Genomic DNA, 21,744 nt, shown 5'->3' with positions numbered 1-21,744 from the left:
GCTTCTATGTAATACAAGCTGACCTCAGACTCAAGGTCTTCCTGCCTTGGCTTCCTGAGTGCTAGGATCCAGATCGCTAATTCAATGACTACATATGTGTAAAATAGTCTATAGACACAGATGGCCTTCTATATATTCAATAATGTAGTCAACAAATATTTACTAATCTACAGCTACAGACTGGGCTCACTATAGGACATTATACACAGAAGCTGCTCAACTGCATCCTTTACACACACACACACACACACACACACACACACACACACCAAAAATGCTTCTTGTAATGGTTTTTATAGTCTCTAATTTTATTGTACTTTTAGAGGTTTTAGTTGTGTGTCTGCACACACACACACATGCACATGACATGTGGTGTGGAGTGGAGTATGTGTGTAAGTTCGGTGTTCACGAAGGCCAGAAACAGTTACTTCCCCTGGAGCTGAAGGTATGGACCCCTGTGAGCCATTTAGATATGGGTGCCAGGAGTCACCTGCAAGAGCAGCAAGCCTTCTCTCCAACTCTCTAGTCTCTAATTTTGAAATAAGAAATGACTTACAAAAACCAAGAAAGGCCTTCTCCTTTTACAGTCGATCCACTATAGATTAAAAAACATAATCCCAAGCACAAGAATCGGACAAAAGTGTTTCTAAGTGCCACATGGCTCAGTAATCCTGAATCAGGCACCTCTGTGGGAATGATTACACACTGAATGGGCCGGGCATCTCTATCTCCTCCTTGATGTTCTCTCAAAGGCTGACTGTGTGGTTGTCCTGTAACAGCCACTTTGCCCAGCGGCTGCTCGCTTGCTCTGGCAGAGCTGTTATGGCCCTGGAGCTAGCTGCTAGCAGCAGTCTTATCAAGTGTGCAGCTTCTTCTGGGGACCTGGAGACTCTACCATGACCCACAGAAAGTTCTGCTTCTTGTCACCTACAAACTATTTCAGATCACATCAAATACCTCTTTCAGGATTTACACTTAAGGTAAAGTAACATAAAAAAAAAAAAGAATTCTTTTGCTTATATTTTAGTTATAATATTTGTAAGTTATATTCTTTGCCATGCTAAGCATAACCAAAATCATATTAAGTTGTTAGGTGTTTTTCTTTCAAAATTAAGAAAGTAAAGTGGGTGTATAAAACACACAAAAGTTTTACTTGCCTATTATGAGAAACTTGCAATTCTGGAAGAAGTTGAGTTTTAAACCACTGATCAAAATCAACACTGTCAAACAGCTCAAAAGCAGCTAATCCCACAGCATTATACACTGAGAAGAAAAAAGAACAAAATTAAACTTTAGATAACTGCCTTTATACAAAAATCTGAAGCTACTTTAAAACATAAAGTGTATCCAGGAAAATACACAATATTAACACATAAGTTACTAAATACATTTTAGAGACATTGATCAAATTACTTTATTCCCAGTTTATACCAAGCACTCTTCAGTATTTTTAACAGTATACTAAATCCAATCTAATATGAGTCAAATTTCAAATATCATAAAATAGTATCAGATCTAAATGGAAGCCATGTTTTATCATCTGGCCCCAGTGTATTTTTCTCTAGTTCACCTTGCACAACAATACCTTAGCTGCTTGTTACTGTGCAGTTAAACCAAAGCAGTCAGATTTTAAATGGTACCCATACTCGTTCATCTTACCTGACTTCATCCTGAATACTGAAGTCCTCCTGGAGCCCTCCTCTGGCACCCTCACCTTGGACAGCTGACTCCTGCTCATCCTTGCATTCTGAGGTCACAGCTCTTTAAGAAGGAAGCTTTCCTATCCGTAACTCCCTTCTTTCTAACACCTGCTTTAGCATGAACCATTCCATACAGTGGCTGAATCAGCTGCATGCATGGGTTACCTCCTTCAACTGACAGTTCTTAATTTTAGCTACTTTTACATCCCAATTCTCACAGCACAAAATCTACCACAAAACAGATCCTCTATTGGGTAAATACACATTTCTAAATCACTTATGTCCAACATACCAGCATCTTTGATTAACAGTGCATTCATATCTTCTACATTGGTTGGACCTAGAAAGAAAGAAAAGGAAAGGAAAGGAAAGGAAAGGAAAGGAAAGGAAAGGAAAGGAAAGGAAAGGAAAGGAGGAAGGAAGGAAGGAAGGAAGGAAGGAAGAAAGAAAGGAAGAAAGAAAGAAAGAAAGAAAGAAAAGAGAAAAACGTATCAGAAAAAAACTAATTTTAACTGATAAAACACATAAACATGTAAGTTTGATACATTCATACATTGTGTAATATTTAAAGCAAGTTAAACATAACAATCAAAACCTAGGTTTCTGACATGTAAATGTTACTGTTCAATAGTTACCTTCCTGCACACTGGCACACAGGAACTTGCCCATTCCCCATTCTCCCCTCCCCTGCACGAAGCTTCTCCCTAGCTCTGAAGATGCCACTCTCCTCTCAACTCCTGAAATCAACATTTTCTTATTTCCTATGAGTAAGATCATGTAGTGCTTGTCTTTTGGGGCCAAACAATTTTTTAAAAGCAGTGTTGTTACCCTGTACTTTAAATATACAATTTATATAAGTTGATGAGTTATAAAAGAGATTATACATGCAATCAATGTAGAGTGATTAAATCAAGCTAGTTAATATACCCATCACCTCAAACACTTAATGTTTTTTGATCTAACTCAAACCAAAGAGGGCACCACAATTGGAAAACACAATCTACTTATGTATCTCCTGAAGAGAATAACTTAGTACATTTTTAAAGGTACTTTGTTACTGGTAAATATGAACTGTTAAGCTTAATGTACCAATAAGCTAAAGTACAATCTAAAATAAGCAAATGAATCCAGAACCAGAAAGAAAACTCAATTAGGAAGTCATTGAAAAACTTATCAGCAGATAGCAATCAATGGGAATGTAACATAAATAGTCTGTCATCTTAGTTAGGGCTTCTATTGCTGTAATAACACATCATGACCAAGAGGAAGTCTGTGTGGGATGTCAAAGCAGGAGCCTGGAGGCAGGAACTGAGGTAGGAGCACAGGGGAGTGCTGCTCACTCTAGTCTGCTTATCTACAGCTGGAGAGTGGCAATGATCAGGGAGCTGGGCCTGCCCACAGTAATCATCCATCAAGAAAATTTACCACAGGCTTGCCTACAGAACAGTCTGGAGGGCAAATTCTCCTAATTGAGGTTCCCTCTCTCTAAATCACTTTATCTGTGTCAAGTCGACATAAAACCAGCCAACCAGCCAACACACCTGTTTTGTTGTTATAGTAGTCAAAAAATTAAGCTGAGGCTAGACTGAAAATTGTGCAAAAACTAAACCTAAGTAGTATAAGTTTTATCAAGTTTAGCAATCTGTAACTGCCAGAAAGAAATTTAACTGTCTACTGGGAGTAAATCTCCTGAAAAGAAACAAAGCTCAAATGACCTTGAGGGGCAAGTGGACCATGCCACCAGACAGAAGAACTGGTAGGGTTGAACAGGCCCAAACCCTGGGGGATCTCAGAATTGAGAACGCCAGGCATGTGTGAGGCCAGTTCCTTTCCCAACTACCCGATGTGGAACCATGACACCCTACTAAGAGGATAATAACAATCGGTCCTAGTAGCATAAAAACCTGTAGTTCTCCATGCTAATGAAAAATCTAGATAGTGTTAGCCAATGAGCTTCCCTTCCTGGGCATTCCTTCCCACAAAAAGGTATTTATTTAATCTCTGGTTCACCCCAAGTAAGGTGTATGCTTTTATATTGGACATCAAATAAAGCAGTTTGGACAAGGCCTTCTCTCTTCCAGCACCTCCATACTCTTGGCACTCACTCAGAACCAAACCGGATTCCACCCCTGCCCCAGGCTTAATCATCCTTTTCCTGCCTAGCACAAAGACACCCTGAGGAGAAGTGTGGATCCTCAGACTGTTCTGCAACTCCCTGCAGTCCCCAGCAGCACCTGGGAACATTGGAGGCTGGGAACCACGGCTCAGACTCCTATTTTTCACCCTGGAAATATGAACTGGGACCTCTGCTGTGGACCTCTGAGTGCTTCAGGCACCCCAGCAGCGAGGCACACATGCAGCCCAACAGACCTTTAACGATTACCACAATAAATGGACAGCTTATTTTTCCCCTTGACAGAGAGAACAAGAAAGGTTAACAATCTTTCTCCCCAAGAGATCCTGAGGCTCAGTTTTCCTTACAGCTCCACCTACTCAAGTCTTGAACAGGTGGCTGGTCATCTATTCTCTGCACTGCTTTCGGTCTTCTAAGCATTTCAGCTGCTTCCCTCTCCCAACGGGTTCTTCTCCAGGATACACTCCAATAATCCACCATCCCAGGGAAGAGTCTCACCTGGCTTGTCTGAGGGACCTTCCCCCTCCTGTTCTTAAGCTCGTTTCTCTCTGAAGTCTCTTTTTTTTTAATTTACTACTTTTAGATTAAACCACTATATATGAAGTAATGATTTTTCCTGCCATTAAGACATAAAGTTTAAGAATACTCTTGATCCGTTCCCTGTTCCCAGCACTTTCAATTAGTTGCTCAAGGAAATCAATCAACAAACAATAATGAAGCGCACCAAGCACTGAGGTGAAGAATGAATTAAGCCAGTCTGTCCAATGCATCTTGAAACTGACAGTCAAATCAGTTACTTAGCAGCTGACTATTGTGCATAAAGTACAACGATCAAATATCTAAATTTACTTTGTCATCTAAAAGTCTAATCAAAAGTACTTAGCAACTGACTATGGTGTATAAAGTACACTAAATATCTAACATGTGCTTCGTCATCATCTTTTAAATCGATGTCCTTCCTATCTTACTGCTCTAACTGTAACTATACGGCTAACGAATTATTTGAGCTTTTCTAACTACTTTGTACAGCATGCTCTAGAGTAAGTTTCCCCAAGTACTACACCTGTCATTTGGTTTCTGGAGCTATTATGTTTACAACATAATCAATATCATCTTCAAAGCTGACTTCAAATACCACCGTTGCAGGAAAGAACACATTCCATCTTTCTCAAATTCACATTCAGTATGACCAGGAACAGAGCACTTAGGCTATTTTAACAGAAACAGTAAATGGCAAAACTATCACAAACTACAACTTACCTTCAAGAGTTTGCATCATTTCTAGAAGTACAGGAGTAAGAGTTTGATTATATTCGTGGAATATATCTATAAATAATACTTCAGTGCAAGGCTAGAGGAGGGGAAAAAGAACAAACTCCTAGTAAAAAGAATAATGTCACATTATATTAGCTATTACAATGAAGCAAAGAGACATTCAGTCTTCAAATTCTAAATCAAATATACCAACTGTTAGTTTCTTATAAAACAGAACTACTGGCCCTGGGGCTCAGTGCTGGAGCAGATGCTGAGCAGGACACACAGCAAGCCTGGCTTCTATCCCATGCATCATTTTTTTTTTAAATAAAAAAGGAATGCAGTAAGTTAATTCACAACAAAACCTACTTTTTATTATTGTGACCATCCAGTATTATATGCTCAAAGTATCTTTAATTTGTTGTACTTTAAAAGTAGCCATACTCATTTATTTGTAAGTAAAATGACTGAGTATTTAAGGACAGAAATGATATATTTAATAATGTGTTTTCATAGACATGACTATCCACTGCAGTTCATAAATTCAATTCACTATGAAAAATAGCATTTCTTTTAAGAAACACAAACAGTAACAAGAACTATTTAGCTACATAAAGAATGTGTTATTTGGATTTTTAATAAGATGTATTTATTTTTATTTTATGTGTATATGTTTGCCTGTATGTCTGTAAATGAACCATGTGTCTGGTATCCATGGAGCAAAAAGGCCTTGGCTGGAACTGAAGGATGGTTTTGAGTCTTCCTGGAGAAACTGGGAAATGAACCAGGTCCTCTACAAGAGGAACAAGTGCTCCTAGCTGCTGAGCCATCTGTCCAGCCTCATCTACATTCTTAAAAGCATTGAGGCATGAGCTGCAGAGATAGCTCAGTGATTAAGGGTACCTGTTGCTCTTGTGGAAGACCCAAGTTCATGGTAGCTCAGAACCAACTGTCACTCCACTTTCTGAGGATCCAATACCCATAAACTACTGGACACTAAGCACAAACAGTATACATACAATGCAGGCAAAACACTCATATACATAAAATCAATCTTTGAAAAATAAATTTAAAAAGCCAATGAATTGCTAGTAACATAAAGCTTGAAAGCAGTAAATACTCAGAACAACAACAAAGAGCGCAGAGGCCCGGGCCTGAGAGACAGCTCGGAGGTTAAGTGCACTACCTAAATTTCTAAAGGACCCAGGTCTGACTCCCAGCACCTGAAGGCAGATAACAATCCTCTGTAATGCCAGCTTTCTGGCCTCCTTGGTACCAGGAACACATGAAATGTACCAAATACATGCAGGCAAAACGGACATACCCATTTTCTTAAATTTATTTTAAAAGTTGTAACTGCCAGACAACTTACACCTGCCTATGTTTCTAGCCCCAGGGGATCCAACACCATCTTCTGGACATAGCCACCCATGCAATCCAACACCCTCTTCTGAACAAACACACACACAATTTAAAATAAAAATAAATCATAGCTGGACAGTGGTAGTGTACACCTTTAATCCCAGCACTTAGGAGACAGAGGCAAGTGGAATCTCTGAGTTCGGGGCCAGCATAGTCTACAGAGTAAATTCCAGTACAGCCACAGTTACACATAGAAACCCTGTCTCAAAAAACCATCAATCAATCAAGCTGAGCACTTGGGAGTCAGAGGTAGAAAGCTCTCTAAACAAAGGCAGCCTGGTCTACAGGGTGAGTTCCAGACCAGCAAAGACTGCATAATGAGACTTTGACCGTGAACAAACAAAATATTTAAAACAAAAACAAACAAACAAAATCAGCCATGTACGTGGTGACATGTCTTTAGTCCCAATACTTGGGAAGGAGAAACAGGCATAACTCTTCAAGTTCAAGACTAGCCTGCTCTACATTGTGAAACCCAGTCATTCTACTGCATCCTCTCCAAAACACACAAAATGTTAGCAAATTATGTATAAAAGTATTAACAAAGAACAGCCTAATAAGTTCATTTTACAAATATTCTGAAAAATAATATTTCCACCTTATCAATAAATATATTTTAAAAGCATCCTATACCTGAAAGCAATAGGCTGATGTCTGAGACTCTTACTAAGTGATAAGAGTAATAGAGCCTGTTAGTATAGTAGTATATAAAACTGTGAAACAATAAAAAAAAAAAAACTTTATTAAAAAAGTATGGCCGGGCGGTGGTGGTACACGCCTTTAATCCCAGCACTTGGGAGGCAGAGGTAGGCACATTTCTGAGTTCGAGGCCAGCCTGGTCTACAGAGTGAGTTCCAGGACAGCCAGAACTATGCAGAGAACTTCTGTCTAGAAAAATCAAAACAAACAAATAAACAAACAATCAAAACAGTAAGGTATCAAAAAGAAGTTCATCAAGAAAATCATTCCAGTGAAGTGACATTTCATTTAAATATTTTCTATTTGCACAATGACAATTACTTCTCAAACAAGTTGATGAACCAAAAGTCTACTATCCCATCTTAATAAAAAGAAAATCTCAGACTACAGTCCATAAGTTAACTAACTTTCTCTGGAATACTTTTGTAATTATAAGCAGTTAACTCTGTCTAACTCAAAGTGTGGATCATTGATGACACTCAGGTGCCTCCCCATCAGCCTCTCTTCCCACTGATACTCACCCTCAAACTGTATTTCCACGAGTCTCCTCCTGTTTCTTCCACTGCTGCAATCAAAAAATAAAAAATGAAGCTCTGCAGAAACAACACAGTGATGCTTCCAAAAGCATAACATTTATGTGGACTGACTGAGACCCAACACTGGACGCACATCCTGGGAGCAGAACAGATTACATAGATTCCTTTCCTCCAGCTACAAATCACACGTGTACTTTACAGTCTCTATGAACTGCCCATTAAATTCCTTATGAGCATGCTTGCCTTCCTGAAAAAAGAAGTGTGTCTGTGTGTGTGTGGGGGGGGGGGGGAGTTCTTAGTGGAAGAAAGCTCAAACTTCCTGCATTTCTGGACTACATGATAATACAGAAAATGGTATTATTACAACCCTGAAAATCATTTTAATGTTTGCAGTTGTGATTCTCAAGTTAAAACCTGTCATACTTCCCATAAATTTTCTCTGTATGTTCAAAGTCCAAGTAAAATCTTTTAGGACTAAGCTCTCTCTCCCCTACCCCACCCCACCCCACCCCACCCCCCAAAAAAAGCCCTAAGGATTCAATGCTAAAAGTTCATTATACACTATGAAATCATATCTAATTAGAGGGAAAAAAAAGATGCACTGTAAAATGTAATGTTCCATTTTCTAAATAGCTTAAAATACCTCCTCAAGAAAAACAAAGAGGATAAATGTCTTCAAAAGTTTAAAGCCATCTTAAAATATTGAGGCAACATGTGTGACCATATATGGCTATCTAAGTCAAAGTGGTAGAAAGGCTAAAATTGCCAATGTCTTGATGCAGCCAAGTGTATTCACACAGAGGCATTATACATGTGTACATATGCATGCAACTATCAGTGTTATGTGTGCTCATTTGAGGAAGGGTACATAAATGCATACAAATGCAATGTTTGTGGAGGCCCAAGGTTGTTTGATATCAGGTATTTTCTTTAATGTCTATCTCCCATATATGGCTAGTCTACTTAACAAGTTTGCACTAGAAACTAATTCATGTTTTTGCATCCTAGACCCTGGGACATAGTGGGCCACTATGCCTACGTGGCTTTTACTTGGCTCCTAGGGATCCAAGTTCTGGTCCTCATACTCCCAACGGTAAACACTTTACTCAGTGAGCCCTCTCTGCAGCCCTACAGAGACATTTTATTAGACACAGGTTTCTTTTTTGTAACAAGGATCTTGGCAGACCTATGCTAGTCATCTATCAACTACAAAATTCAGAACTGTTAAGGAATATGGAGGAGACAAAGGAAAATAGGAAGCACTTTAACAATTAAAGAAAACATTTTCAGAGGCATGCAAGACGGTTCAGAGGGTAATGGTGCTTATTGCCAAGCTTGAGAACAGAGATCCATCTCTGAGTCCTACGGTGCAGAAGAAAGACTCTCTAACTGTGCAGGCACATGCACACATACACACTAATAAATAAAACTTAATTAAAAGATGGTCTTGGGGTACAAGACATGCTCAGTATTTGTGAGACCCTGGGTTCAATCCACAGTACCTATGCTTTCACATAAAATGTACAAATATACAGCTGTGAACTAGAAACTGACCTGGTAAGAGATCAGCAGTTCATTTTATGTTTTCATTCTAAACTACATAAGGACAGCTATTTTTTTCTTTTCCTTTTTTTCTTTTGTTTTGTTTTGCTTTGCTTTTGTTTTTTGAAACAGTTTCTTAGTATAGTTCTAGCTGTCCTAAAACTCACAGCTAGCTTCAAAATCAGAGATCCAACTGCCTCTGCCTCCCCAATCTTGTGACTAAAGGTGAGTGCAACCACACCCAAGAAATGACAGCTAAACAGTTTAAAGGGACCTTTCTAGAACAAAACTATGTAACACATCTGAATTAGTAACCTAGTCCTACTTCTCACTGTTCAAAGGATAGGAGAGGGAGAGTTAATCGCACAGCAACACAGCAACCAACCACAGCGCTGGAACCTCACACTGAACTGTAAAAAGCCAAGGGCAGCTGGGTACAGTAGCTTAGGCACTTGGGAACAGAAGCAGGTAGATCTCTGGGATTCAAGGCCAGCCTGGTCTACATGGTGAGTGTCAGGACAGCCAGAGCTATAGAGTGACACCTGCCTCAGAGAGAGACAGAAAGAAAGGGGGCAAAGGGGAGGAAAGCCAAGATCAGAAATGCTACACTAAAAAGGCAATGTTTTGTCCCTATCATTCAAACACATATTTACTTATGAAAGAAAGAGACAAGTCGTGTGAAAACTGAAAAACTAATTCTTACTAAAGCCTTCTGGATCTTCCTCCCACATGGTGAGTTCTTCTTCAGTTAATAAAAAATAATGAGATACTAATCGTCGACATATCTCTGTCAACGTGGGATACGTGAAGAATGCCATCTTAATCTTATGGGCTTCAAGTGTTTCAGGGCTGCTATCTAGAAAAATAAAATTTCCCAGTTAACAGTACAGATATTCTCTCTTAGTTGCATCATATAACTGAAATGAAAACTATACTTGCAGAAGAAGAGACGAGTATTTGCGTATGAATCTCTCCGTATTCATTATGAACACATTTTAAAGGCACACTTCCCTTGTTTGTGATACATCAGTCCAGCTCCATCTTAACCACTACAGCTTATATACACTGTTGTCCTTCCCAAATCTCTCTTCTTTCCCCTCTCCTTCCCTTCTCTCTACAAGAATTCCTCACTGTTCTTGAAACCTACGTAGGAAAGCATTCCAAATACCACAGCATACAACTCAGCCTCGTCTACAACTCACCTTTATAAGAAATCAGAACAAAACTTTTATTCTGTAAATAATAATTTAAGTACACAGGAGCTGTAGTAGCTACTGTGGGCTGTAATTCTTAAATTGTGTAACTTTCAAATCATCGACTGTGTTACAAGACAGCTCAGTAAATATAAATGATTTAGCTCTTTAAAAGCCAGTATCCACAAATTAAATTATAAACAGTTTCTCATTCTACATACCAGCGGGTTTCTTTTTTCAGATTAAAATGAATTTTAAGAAAATTATATCAAAATAGTAATTACATCACACTTCGATTAAAATTTTAAAAATCAGTGAAGTATTACCTTCAAAATTTTTGGATGGCTTATAAGCATAATTTTTGACAATCATCTTAATAAGATTCATGCACTGGACAATGAACCGCTCAAATGTAACGCCTTCACCAACTTCAGTAAAAACATAGCTTACAGAAAATTCCAGTGACCTCTGAATTAGAGGAGTAAATGAAATGGGGTGCTGATCCAAGAAGTCCAAGAGCTACAAAGAAAAAAACTTGAATAGTAATTTGTACAAAATTTTTAGAGAACATACTACTGCAATTATAAGTTTACTGATAAATGTTTCACTAGCTGTAACCTTCACAGGAACTCTACGCATCACCATTTCCACACACACTATAATCTTCTTAAAATATACCATAAATTATAGATTTTTTCCAAGCTATAACTCAATAGAAATTTTTCTAGTGTTCATTTTTTAAGACTTATTTATTTTATGTGTATGGGTATTCTGCCTGCATGGACAGATGCCTGGTGTGATAGGTCCCTGGGATCGTAGTTAAAGACAGTTGTGTGCTGCCATGTGGGCGCGGGGAATTGAACCAGGATCCTCTAGAGGAGCAGCCAGTGCTGAGCCAGCCTCAGAATTTTCTAGCATTTCTAATGCAGAGACCAAAAAGATCCCATTATAGTTAACTTGATAACAAGTAAATGATATACAAAAATTAAATATATAATGCCAGCTTTTCAAAAGAACAATAAGAGGAAGTTATTAAAAATCAAGACTGCCTTTCCTATGAACCATATTTCCATATATCAAACAGTTGCTAAGAGAAATGTCCTCTTAACAGAGCACTGCAGCTAAGGAATGCAAAAGAAGCGACAGAATTAGAATGCTATTACCATGTAAGTTCTGGGAAAACAGTGTATCTAGATAGCGATCACCAGCATCTGTTCACAGGGAGGCAGGAAGGCTGCCCAAGCTGTTAGAGCTTACCCATCAACCCAACCATGCACCTACACAGCCAGATGCTATCTTCCTGAGATGAGGTAGTACCTGACACACAGTACCATCCAGGAAGTAGTCTTACCATAGACTCTCCTGGGGCAAATGACCTGAATGTGAGCAAGTCTCGATCTAACTACAGATGTATAAGAAATATGGGGAAGAAGAATGTGGAGAAAAAGAACATGTTAAATAACACATGGGGATACAAGTAATCAACTGCTTAAGGAGGGGCTGGCATGGTGGCTCAGCACGTAAAGGCACTGGCTGCCAAATCTACACAACATCTACACAGTAGAAGGAGAGAACCAACTTCTGTTTGCCGTCTCCTGATCTCCACATGTGGCCTGTGGTTGTTCAGCCCCATCCCCTACCTCAAGTAAATAAATGTAATTAAAAAGAAAATGCTTCATGAAAGTAATTATTATGTCAACAAACAAGTAGCAAGGGGGGAAAAAGTCCTCAGGGTAGTAGAGCATACCTGTGGTCCTAGCATTTGGGAAGCAGAGGCAAGAGGAGCAGGGGTTCAAGATTCTCCTTAGATATCAAGTTCAAGGCCATAATAAGCTACGTGAAACTCTGTTGTCTTGGAAGGAAGGAAGGAAGGGAGGGAGGGAGGGAGGGAGGGAGGGAGGGAGGGAGGGAGGGAGGGAGGGAGGCAGGCAAACAGACAGGCTAGCTAAGTGATATTATTGGAATCCTATCTAGGATTTGCTTTGAGATAATCAGGAGAAGAAGCATGAACAAAGAGAAGAGACAGAAAAGCAGGTCTTAAATTTCAGTCAAGGCACAAGAGTTCAAGGTGAGCCTGGACAACATACATGGTAAGTTCCAAGCCAGCCAGCCAAGAGTGAGACCCTGCCTAAAAAAAAAAAAAAAAAAGGGACTTGTTTATGTACTGACAGTTGCTGAAGGTGAAGAGCAGTAACTTTCTGTGAACTCAGAAGACTCAGCTATTCAATTCCATTTGGACCAATGTCTTAAATGTTCCAGTTTTTGAAGTTTTAGAAAAAATTTGAAAATTATGAATATAAATTTCCTAAGTGAAGTTATTGCTGTAAACTTGTTCTAAAAAGTAGAATTACAGAGCTAAAAGAAATTTTTAAAAAACTCAATTGGCTAGTAATATTTATGGTTTTTAAAACAGACTGTGTGGGCTGGAGAGATGGCTCAACAGTTAAGAGTACTGGCTGTTCTTCCAGAGGTCCTGAGTTCAATTTCCAGCAACCACATGGTAGCTCACAGCCATCTACAAAGGGATCTGATGCCTTCTTCGGGCATGCAGGTATACATGCAGCAGAGCATTCATACATGAAATAAATACATTTTTTAACTATTTAAAACAGACTGTGTGCATAATGCTGGCTCTGTGTGCAAGGCCATCTGATGAGTGAACACCAAAGCTCTTCAGCAGCCTTTCTACCCTTGATGAAAATAGGCAGTGATGACCACTGCCTGGACCTGTTACTTCCTTCCGGATTACAAAATGATGACATTATATTATTCCTCTTACATTACCTGCTAGAATCCTTTATAAAAAGAATCTCCCACAGCAACTATCTGATAGCCAGAGGAACTACACTAGCAGAGAAGCACTTGTGTCAGGGCCATACACTGTCCTTCTGACTTAACTTCACCATCCTTTTAGTTTTTTTTTTTGTGTTGTGAATCTAAATCAAGCTGGGCATGGAGACACACACATTTAATCGCTGTACTTAGAAAGCAGAGGCAAACAGATCTCTGTGAGTTGAAGCCAACTGGGTCTTCTACATAGTGAGTTCTAGGATTACCAGAGCTACACAGAGACCCTGTCTCAAAATATATAAATAGGTAAATAAAGTCAGCTTTATATTGGGTTTTTAAAAGTTAGAGTGATTTGATTTTGATGACTGATGCTACCTAGAACATTGGAAATGAAAACAACTGACATTCAAATCTAACCCTACTACTAAAGCATCAAGTAAAAGGAACAAGATACTTTGACCATCTTCAAATACCCATTCTGTGCATGCAAACAATCTCTAATCAGGCCTTCCCCAGTGATAACACACAGTTCCTTTTATTTCTTCTAATTCTCCAAACCTCAACTTCAGAAAATATTATATAAAACTGAGCTTTATCAGGCATTTAGAGGACGCCTCGTACAGTGCAACCATAATCCTCTCAGCAGATGTGGGAGCTGTGAGGGAATCTGAGACTCACTGTGAATACACTTTGTACTATTACAGCTGCATCTGATCCACTGCTGGCTGAACTGACATTTTCCTGCTTTTCCTGCTTTTCCTGCTTTTCCTGCTTTTCTCTGGTAAATCTAAGAAAATGAACTTTAGAAAACTCAATTTTTCTACTACTCATTTTGAGTGATTTTCTCTGCCCAATGCTGATAACATCACCACCACGGGCTGTGCATGCTAGGGTGACTCACACAACTGACACTGGGTATGTAAATGTAATTACTATACATAGTCTCCAGGTTTACAGATACAAAAGAGATTTTCAGTTTTCCAAAAATCTAAGTCTCCTTTCATTAAAGCAAAAACTATTACAAATGTATCTCCTTTCTAAATGTGAAGGTGTATTACACTTGGAAAAACATACATAACAAAAAGAGAAAGCTTACCACTTTAGTAAAAAGAATGATGGTCTTTTCCAGTCTATCTCGACACACATTATCTGTACCTATACTTCTGCCTATTAAGAATACAATTCAAGTTTTTAATAATCTGTAAATTCACAAAACACACCCAAACTTTTAATAACAATAAGATACTTCACATAAGAACTACATGATTGAAATAGCAAGATTTGTTCCTAATAAAAGAGAATCATCAAAGTTACAATGAACAAAATTAATTCCAAAATAAATTGAACATCTTTTAAATAAAGTAGTAACAATCTTAGCAAAAAATTATAAACCACATTTTTAAAGACTAAATCAATAATATCTGAAACATTTTCAATACCAATCACCCAAAGAACAAGGTATTCGTTATCATTTTGTCACACTTTACAACTAATTTCTTCTAAAAACTCCTCTGCTTAATTTAGCACATTCAGAATAATGTCCAGCTGTCAATTCCTTTCCGTCAATCTGGCTTGACTTTTATCTCATTCATCTAACTTCTACTCCCCTCTTGGTGACAACCAGAGCAAAGTAACCTGTTTTTTAAAATTAACTGTATGATATAAGAAAATGCCTGGCAACAGGTTCAATTAAGTATTTGCTGAATTAAAAATGACAGGCATAAAGTAATCAACAACCTCTACAAATGAGATTAAGATTAGACAGCAAGGATTTTAATACTCATTGCATGTGTGTGTGTGTGCCCAAATGTACACACACACACACACACACACACACACACACAGAAAGCAAAAGTGCATCCTGACCAAAGATACTCCCAATCATATATATGGAAGGGACAAGATAACAGGTCATCAATAAAAGTACAACACCAACAGATTTTTTTTTTGTGGGACATAGGATTACAAAAAATTACATAAAGTATAATTTAAGGAAATTAATACCCTAATGATATACAAACAATACTAAAAGAGATAATCTATAAGACTGCGTAGCAGTTAACACATAGTATTTACTTATTACATCTTAAACAAAATTGTCATGTCTAGGGTAGCAGTGTCAGTTAGAAGAAGTGAGCATGCAATGCAGAATTTCAGAAAAGGGTTTCCTCTGGACTCAGGATAAGATGGGTATATGGAGGCAAAACTAAGCTTCTGATATAGCCTCAATAGTTATTTACCAAGTCTTAAGTATGAACTGTAGCCACATACAGGATCAGCCACCTACCAAGCCCTCACTCAGATTATCCAAATGTGATACTGAGCTAACTCACTGTCTAAAGATCTACATGTACAAAGTAGAAGCTATTGATGAGTTAGGAGTCATTCACTCATCTACTAGTCCTCATTAACCAGAGCTATTAATGAATAATGGATAAACAGTAATAAATGTAGTTCTACAGTCAAAACTGCAAAGGAAGTACTTACTGCACTCCAGAAACTGTTTTAGACGTTCAAATATTCCATGTAAAAAACCCTAGAAAAGAATATATTTTAAAATGTCTCTATATTCTATTATAAACATAACCTTGTGCTTTTTGTCAAGGATACTAAAACATCTAGCACATAGTTTTTATAAAAGTATCTAAGAGAGCTGGATGTGGTCATACATGCCTAGAAGCCCACCACAGCAGAGACTGAAGGAGAAGGATCATGAACACAGCAAACTCGAGCTGAGCTACAAATGCTAGGCAAGTGCCATATCCCTAAGCTACATTCACATCTCGTTTTATTTTGAGATATGGTCTTGTCAAGTTATCCAATCTGGCCTCAAATTTGCAGTCTTCCAGTCAGAACATAACAAGAAATTGATATTACAGGTATGTATCATGTTCAGCAACAACTCCTATCATAAACAAATCTTCAACAAGAATATAATAGCTAACCTCTTCAGTATGTTTTAGGAGACACTAAGGCCCACCAAAACAAAATCTCCACAGAACAGGTAAACTGAGCTAAACTCATCATAAAAACCAATTGGTATTTAAGTAGAAACTGCATAGCTATATACTTCTGCACAGAAGAAAAAAAGAGGTGGCTGTGTATCATCAGTGAATATATACTACAACTTTGGTAGTCTGAATGAAAATGGCTTCAATGTTTGGTTCCAAGTTGGTGGAACTGTTTGGATCAGGAGGTATGGCCTTGGAGGAGTGTGCCACTGGGCATGGGCTAGAGGTTTTAAAAGGACATGCCGGGCCCAGGCACCCCTCCCTTAACTGCTGCCTGTCAGTCAAGATGTAAGTTCTCAGCTACTGTTACTCTGGTGCCATGCCTGGCTGCATGCATGCATGTATGCATGCTTCCTGCTGCAATGATCACAGACTACCACTTTGATCAAGCAAACAAGCCCCCAATATGGTGTCTCTTCACAGCAATAGAACAGTAACTAAGGCAAAAACTTATCTGGTCTTACATAAGGCTGTTTACACACACAGTCTGTTTGTGGGCCCTGATGGTTTGAACTAGAACGGTCCCAAGGCTTCTATGTTTAAATACTTGGTTTGCGGTTATTGGACTATCTGTGATGCTCTTATTGGAAAAGTTGTGTCACTGGGAACCAGCTCTGACATTTCAAGAGACATCTGCCATTTCCAGTGTCTTCCTCTGCCAGCAAGCACCTTATATTAACTATAGCTACGGCTCATGTATTTATTCAACAAACTTCTTGTAAAGATCATAAATTACTGATATGAAGAGAGAAATATCTCACTTTTAAAATATCAAAGACATAACTGACTGTTAGAATGCACCAATTAATATTGTTAAAGCATTCAGATTCACAGGAGTTCAACTGAAATTGAAATTAACACTGTCAGTGTACCTGATTAATTGAAAAAATATCTTAAGCCCTTTCTTTCTCTAACTTTGTCTCCTCTCTATAACAGCCACTGTGACATGTTGAAAGCTGACAACTATAAAATTCACTGTAACATACAAAAAACACAACAAAACCTAGGTGGCCACTTAACTAACACTGTTCCAAATCAATGGCAGATAAAAAGTAAGACAGTTAGAAAAACACCTAATCCTTCCCAAAGGTCATAAGTCCTTTCTGTTTCTTACCATCACCTCCATATTTTTATGAGGTTCCACAAATCCATTCACAGTTAACTTCCGCAGCACTGAAAAGCAAAAAGTTTCATTGAATCATTCTTTTTCATATTTTATCCTATTACAATCATAATTAAAATGAATGTGAATAACAAAACTCAAACAAGCTTAAAGACACTTGTCTCCTCACTTCATAGATAAAGACAGGTTACCCACAGTCATTTGAGTAAGTACAATGTCTAGTTCTTCTGGTCAAAACAAGCAATGTTTGTTCTCACATGTAGCTACACTAGATATATATCTGTTAGTATGACTAATTTGAAATTGAAGATAATTCACTCTTAGAAATTTTAAGATACAATCAAAAACTTCCACTTTAGGCTATGTGAAAACATAGCGTTTCTCCTAAAACCAGTGGAAAACTAAATTCCTCCCCTACCTGGAATAGACTAGAATGCTCAACTATAGACACCACATGGTAACTAAAGTCTTATACACGATGGCAATTAAGGTAATAGATTTTTGAGTCAGACTAAGTTTAAATCCTTTCTCCAGTTCTTATAACTGTATTGCTTAGGGCAGTTTTTCTATATCCACTTCCCTAGTGGAGAAATGTGGTTACGATATCTGACTTCATAGTTACTAAAGGATTCAATAGTGTAATACATCTAAAACAGCACAATTCTACAACAAGTATGATAGTATAAGACAATCTGTAAGAAGAGGGAAGAACCTAGGGCCTCTTGAACACCAAGCAACACACTAAGGTTGAGCCTCACCCCAGCTCAATATAAGATTTAAAGCCACTTTATTAAATAAGCATTGCTATGTATATTACTATAAAATTATCTATTAGATAATGTTCATGAGTCCAAAGACCATATATTAAAATTAAAATTAAGGCTGAGTGTGGTAGTGTACATCTTTATGCTAGAACTCAGGAACAGAGAAAATCAGATCTCTGTGAGTTCAAGACCAGCCTGGGCTTCCTATATACCAAGTTCTTAGTCTGCTTGTGCAAAAAAAAAAAAAAAAAAAAAAAACCCAGAATGTAACTGTCTACAACTCAACTTCTTAAGTGTGGGCAGTTAAAACCATTCACACTTTTGTTCATAGATCTCACAGTTTGGGAGTTGTGCATACACAGTCTAGACAGTTCATGTAAGTGATGTACTAGGATTCTGCCAAAAGAGCACAGTGAGATTCCAAAGTATAGTGCTGAGCAGATCAGGGTTAAGAAGAGGACTGCATGGGGGTGATGATAATTGAGGAGGTCAGAAGGAACAACAGGCTTTACTCAGGAAGGTAAGATGGCAATGATGCTACAAGAATGCTCATAAACACGGAACAGGAAAGCATGGACCAAAGTAGCATCCCTGCAGCCCTCTCCTAAATCAGGGCAAGCCTGAGGCACAAACAGGAAAGACACCATTCAATCATGCGTGTCAGACAGGAGCACTAACAGGACAATGGTAACAACAGGGCTCAGAATGAGAAAGTAAGGCACAGTAGAGGTGCTTGAAAGAAGCGTGGACAGGCCTGAAACCACAGTGACAACTCATCCACTGAAAAGGACTTGATATTTTAACATTTCTTACAAAACAAAAACCATCTCTAGCTCTTGTCTTACAGAGAAATCAACCCTTTTTCCCAAGTGTAACTGAGAAAGAAAGCTGTCCGGAGCAACTACTTGTCACGTGTGCTAGGCATGGCATTTCAAAGATGAACAGACCAAGTTTAACAGTACCTTTTAGCGATAGTAGTGTTCGCTCTAGCGAACTCAGAACTGCAGCTTCATTGCCAGAAGAAACCTGCTGCAGGAACGTGTCCGTATGATGGTTCCACAGAGAACAGGCAAAATTGTAAATTCCAGAAGCTAACTGCAAGAAAATGCACTAAATCTGTATATGTTACACACTTTAATAATAAATTACAAGTACAAAGCAATATATTGTGATCTTATAATGAAAACTTTATCTTCAGTGAAGATTTTAAAGAATTAAAAGAGTATAGTGATGCTTGAAAGATTTTTAACTACAATACTCAGTAATGGTTACAGTGTATACCGGTTGCTTTAAACACACACACACACACATACGCACAGGGTACATTCCTAAAGAATTAGTCTCTTGGGACACAGCAGTCAAGAGCATTAACTGTTCTCCTACAGGTCCTGAGTTTGATTCCCAGCAACCATATGCTGGCTCGCCACCATGTGTAATGGGATCTGATGCCCTCTTCTGGTGTATCAACGACAGTGCACTCATACATAAAATAAATCTTCAAAAGAAAAAAAATAGTCTCTTATATCACTACTTATCCCACCAGTATCTATATTTACAGGTTAGTGATTAGTTTGGGTTTTGTTTGCATTCATTAATGGGTTGAAAGCTCATTTTTAAAACCCATCATTTATGGACCATCAGTACTGGTGTGCTAAAGTTAGTTAGACTTCTGTGTTCCTCCTCCAGTTCTCTCCAAGGTGTCTACATACTTAAAGCTAGAAACATACAAACCACATGGTTTTCAGAGGATAGTTCTAACCTGAACCAATGTTTAAAAACTGCCCAATGGGCTAGGAAGTGGCTCACTCATCCAGCAGCTGCCTATCTGGGCACAAAGAGGAAGAGGAAGGACAGAAGCACACACTGGACCCCTATGCTGAGAGTCTAGGAAGCCTCTGCTTCTTCATGCAGCAACACTCTGAAGCATAAGCTAATGCTCTGTTCATTTTTTCCCATGTAAATAATGCAGACACAGTGGTGGCACATGATTATAATCCCAGTACCTGGGAGGGAGGCTGAGGCAAGAGGACTGCCAAGAGTTTAAAGTCAACCCGAGATAGCGTAAAACAAAAACAAAAGAAAAAGTAATGTACAAATATAATTTGAAATAAGTTCAAATAGCCACAGAACCTTTACCTCAGTACTTTCCATTACCACATATGCTAAACTCACTAAAAAATGAAGGAGAGGAGAAAGAAGAGGAGGAGGGGGAGGAAGAGGAGGAGGAGGAGGAGGAGGAGGAGGGGAAGGGGAAGGGAAGGGAAGGGAAGGGGAAGGGGAAGAAGGGGAAGTGGAAGAGGAAGGGGAAGGAGGGGAAGGAGGGGAAGGAGTGGAAGGAGGGGAAGGAAGGGAAGGAGAGGAGGAGAAGGAGGAGAAGGAGGAGGAAGAGAAGGAGAAGGCGACGGAGACGAAGGAGACGAAAGAGACGAAGGAGAAGGAGAAGAGGAAGGAGAAGGAGAAGAGGAAAGAGAAGAGGAAGGGGAAGAAGAAGAAGAAAATGGTGATAAGGATTCCTTAGTTCCTTCCTGGTTTGGAGGCATTACACCTGTGACATCAGTACTAGGGAGTCTGAAGCAAGAGGGTCACAGGCTAGCCTATATAAAACACACTGAAATCTCCAAAAACAAACAAAAGAATCCTAACTTAAGATTAAACTAGGCAAACTGAAACGCACTTGTAACTTCAGTACTCACAAGGAAGGAGAATCTGACATTTGAAATCAGACTGAGCTACACAATAAGACTCTGTCCTTAATAAATAAACTAGCATATGATTAAACTTGAAAACAGAGTTAACCACACAGAACCTGGTATCTCCTCAGGAAGGCAAATATTAAGAAAAAATCAGCCACCCTGAACAACCAGTACATTTTAAAATCATGTCAAACTTCTATTAGGTGTTTTATAAGAGTGGCAGCAAAAGAACAAGATGATCTTTACTATTGTAAATCTTAAGCATTAGTTCTTGTACCATAATATGGCTCTTTGAATAGGAATGGCTCCCCTAGGCTCATATAAACTGCTTAGTCACCATTAGAAGGTGTAGCCTTGTTAAAGGAGGTGTGTCACTTGGGAGGTCGGCTTCGAGGCTTCGAATGCTCAATTCAGACCGCTCTGTGTCTGTCTGTCTCCCTCTAGCCACCCCCACCCCTGCCCCTACTACCTGCTAATCCAGATGTACAACTCTCAGATCCTTGTCTGGCACCATGTCTACCTATGCACTGCTACGCTTCCTGACCTCTGACCTGTAAGCCAGTCCCACTTAAATATTTTCCTCTGTAAGAGTTGTTGTAGTCACGGTGTCTCTCCTCACCAATACAAACCCTAACAGAGACACAGGAAAATTTTACTTTACCAAAATCTGCACACAGAGGGAAAATTACATTAAATATAAGAGCCTCTCCACTCACTCCCCAAAGAACAGCAACTACCAAAAACATCTCTAAATAATGTACCTTAATCAAGAGATTAGGATAAAAGGAACATTTTCTTCATGGTAGAATCAAAGTCATTAAAGTAAGATTTTGCTTGTTCCATAAAATCCTTTACATGTAAAACCTGACTCTAAAAACATGTG

General features: G+C 38.7%; 1 protein-coding gene across 7 annotated transcripts in view; it reads right to left on the bottom strand.

Annotated features, from left to right (window-relative positions):
- The window catches only part of Ipo11 (importin 11), a 154,687-nt gene that overhangs the window by 100,630 nt on the left and 32,313 nt on the right, over nucleotides 1–21,744 (bottom strand). For all 7 annotated transcript variants that reach the window (XR_013105081.1, XM_034523467.2, XM_034523470.2 and 4 more), the window contains exons 6-15: nucleotides 19,131–19,263; nucleotides 17,396–17,454; nucleotides 15,758–15,806; nucleotides 14,367–14,437; nucleotides 10,807–10,999; nucleotides 9,991–10,143; nucleotides 7,731–7,774; nucleotides 5,095–5,185; nucleotides 1,993–2,040; nucleotides 1,158–1,263 (exon numbers count right to left, since the gene is read on the bottom strand). Coding sequence is in view for 6 of the 7 variants with exons in the window: in XM_034523467.2 (XP_034379358.1) it covers nucleotides 1,158–1,263; nucleotides 1,993–2,040; nucleotides 5,095–5,185; nucleotides 7,731–7,774; nucleotides 9,991–10,143; nucleotides 10,807–10,999; nucleotides 14,367–14,437; nucleotides 15,758–15,806; nucleotides 17,396–17,454; nucleotides 19,131–19,263 (947 nt within the window). In the remaining variant the exon portion in view is untranslated. The remainder of the gene's footprint in view (nucleotides 1–1,157; nucleotides 1,264–1,992; nucleotides 2,041–5,094; nucleotides 5,186–7,730; nucleotides 7,775–9,990; nucleotides 10,144–10,806; nucleotides 11,000–14,366; nucleotides 14,438–15,757; nucleotides 15,807–17,395; nucleotides 17,455–19,130; nucleotides 19,264–21,744) is intronic.

The sequence above is a fragment of the Arvicanthis niloticus genome, chromosome 19 (assembly GCF_011762505.2).
Source record: "Arvicanthis niloticus isolate mArvNil1 chromosome 19, mArvNil1.pat.X, whole genome shotgun sequence".
Taxonomy (NCBI): domain Eukaryota; kingdom Metazoa; phylum Chordata; class Mammalia; order Rodentia; family Muridae; genus Arvicanthis; species Arvicanthis niloticus.
This window is presented reverse-complemented; position numbering and strand designations above follow the sequence as displayed.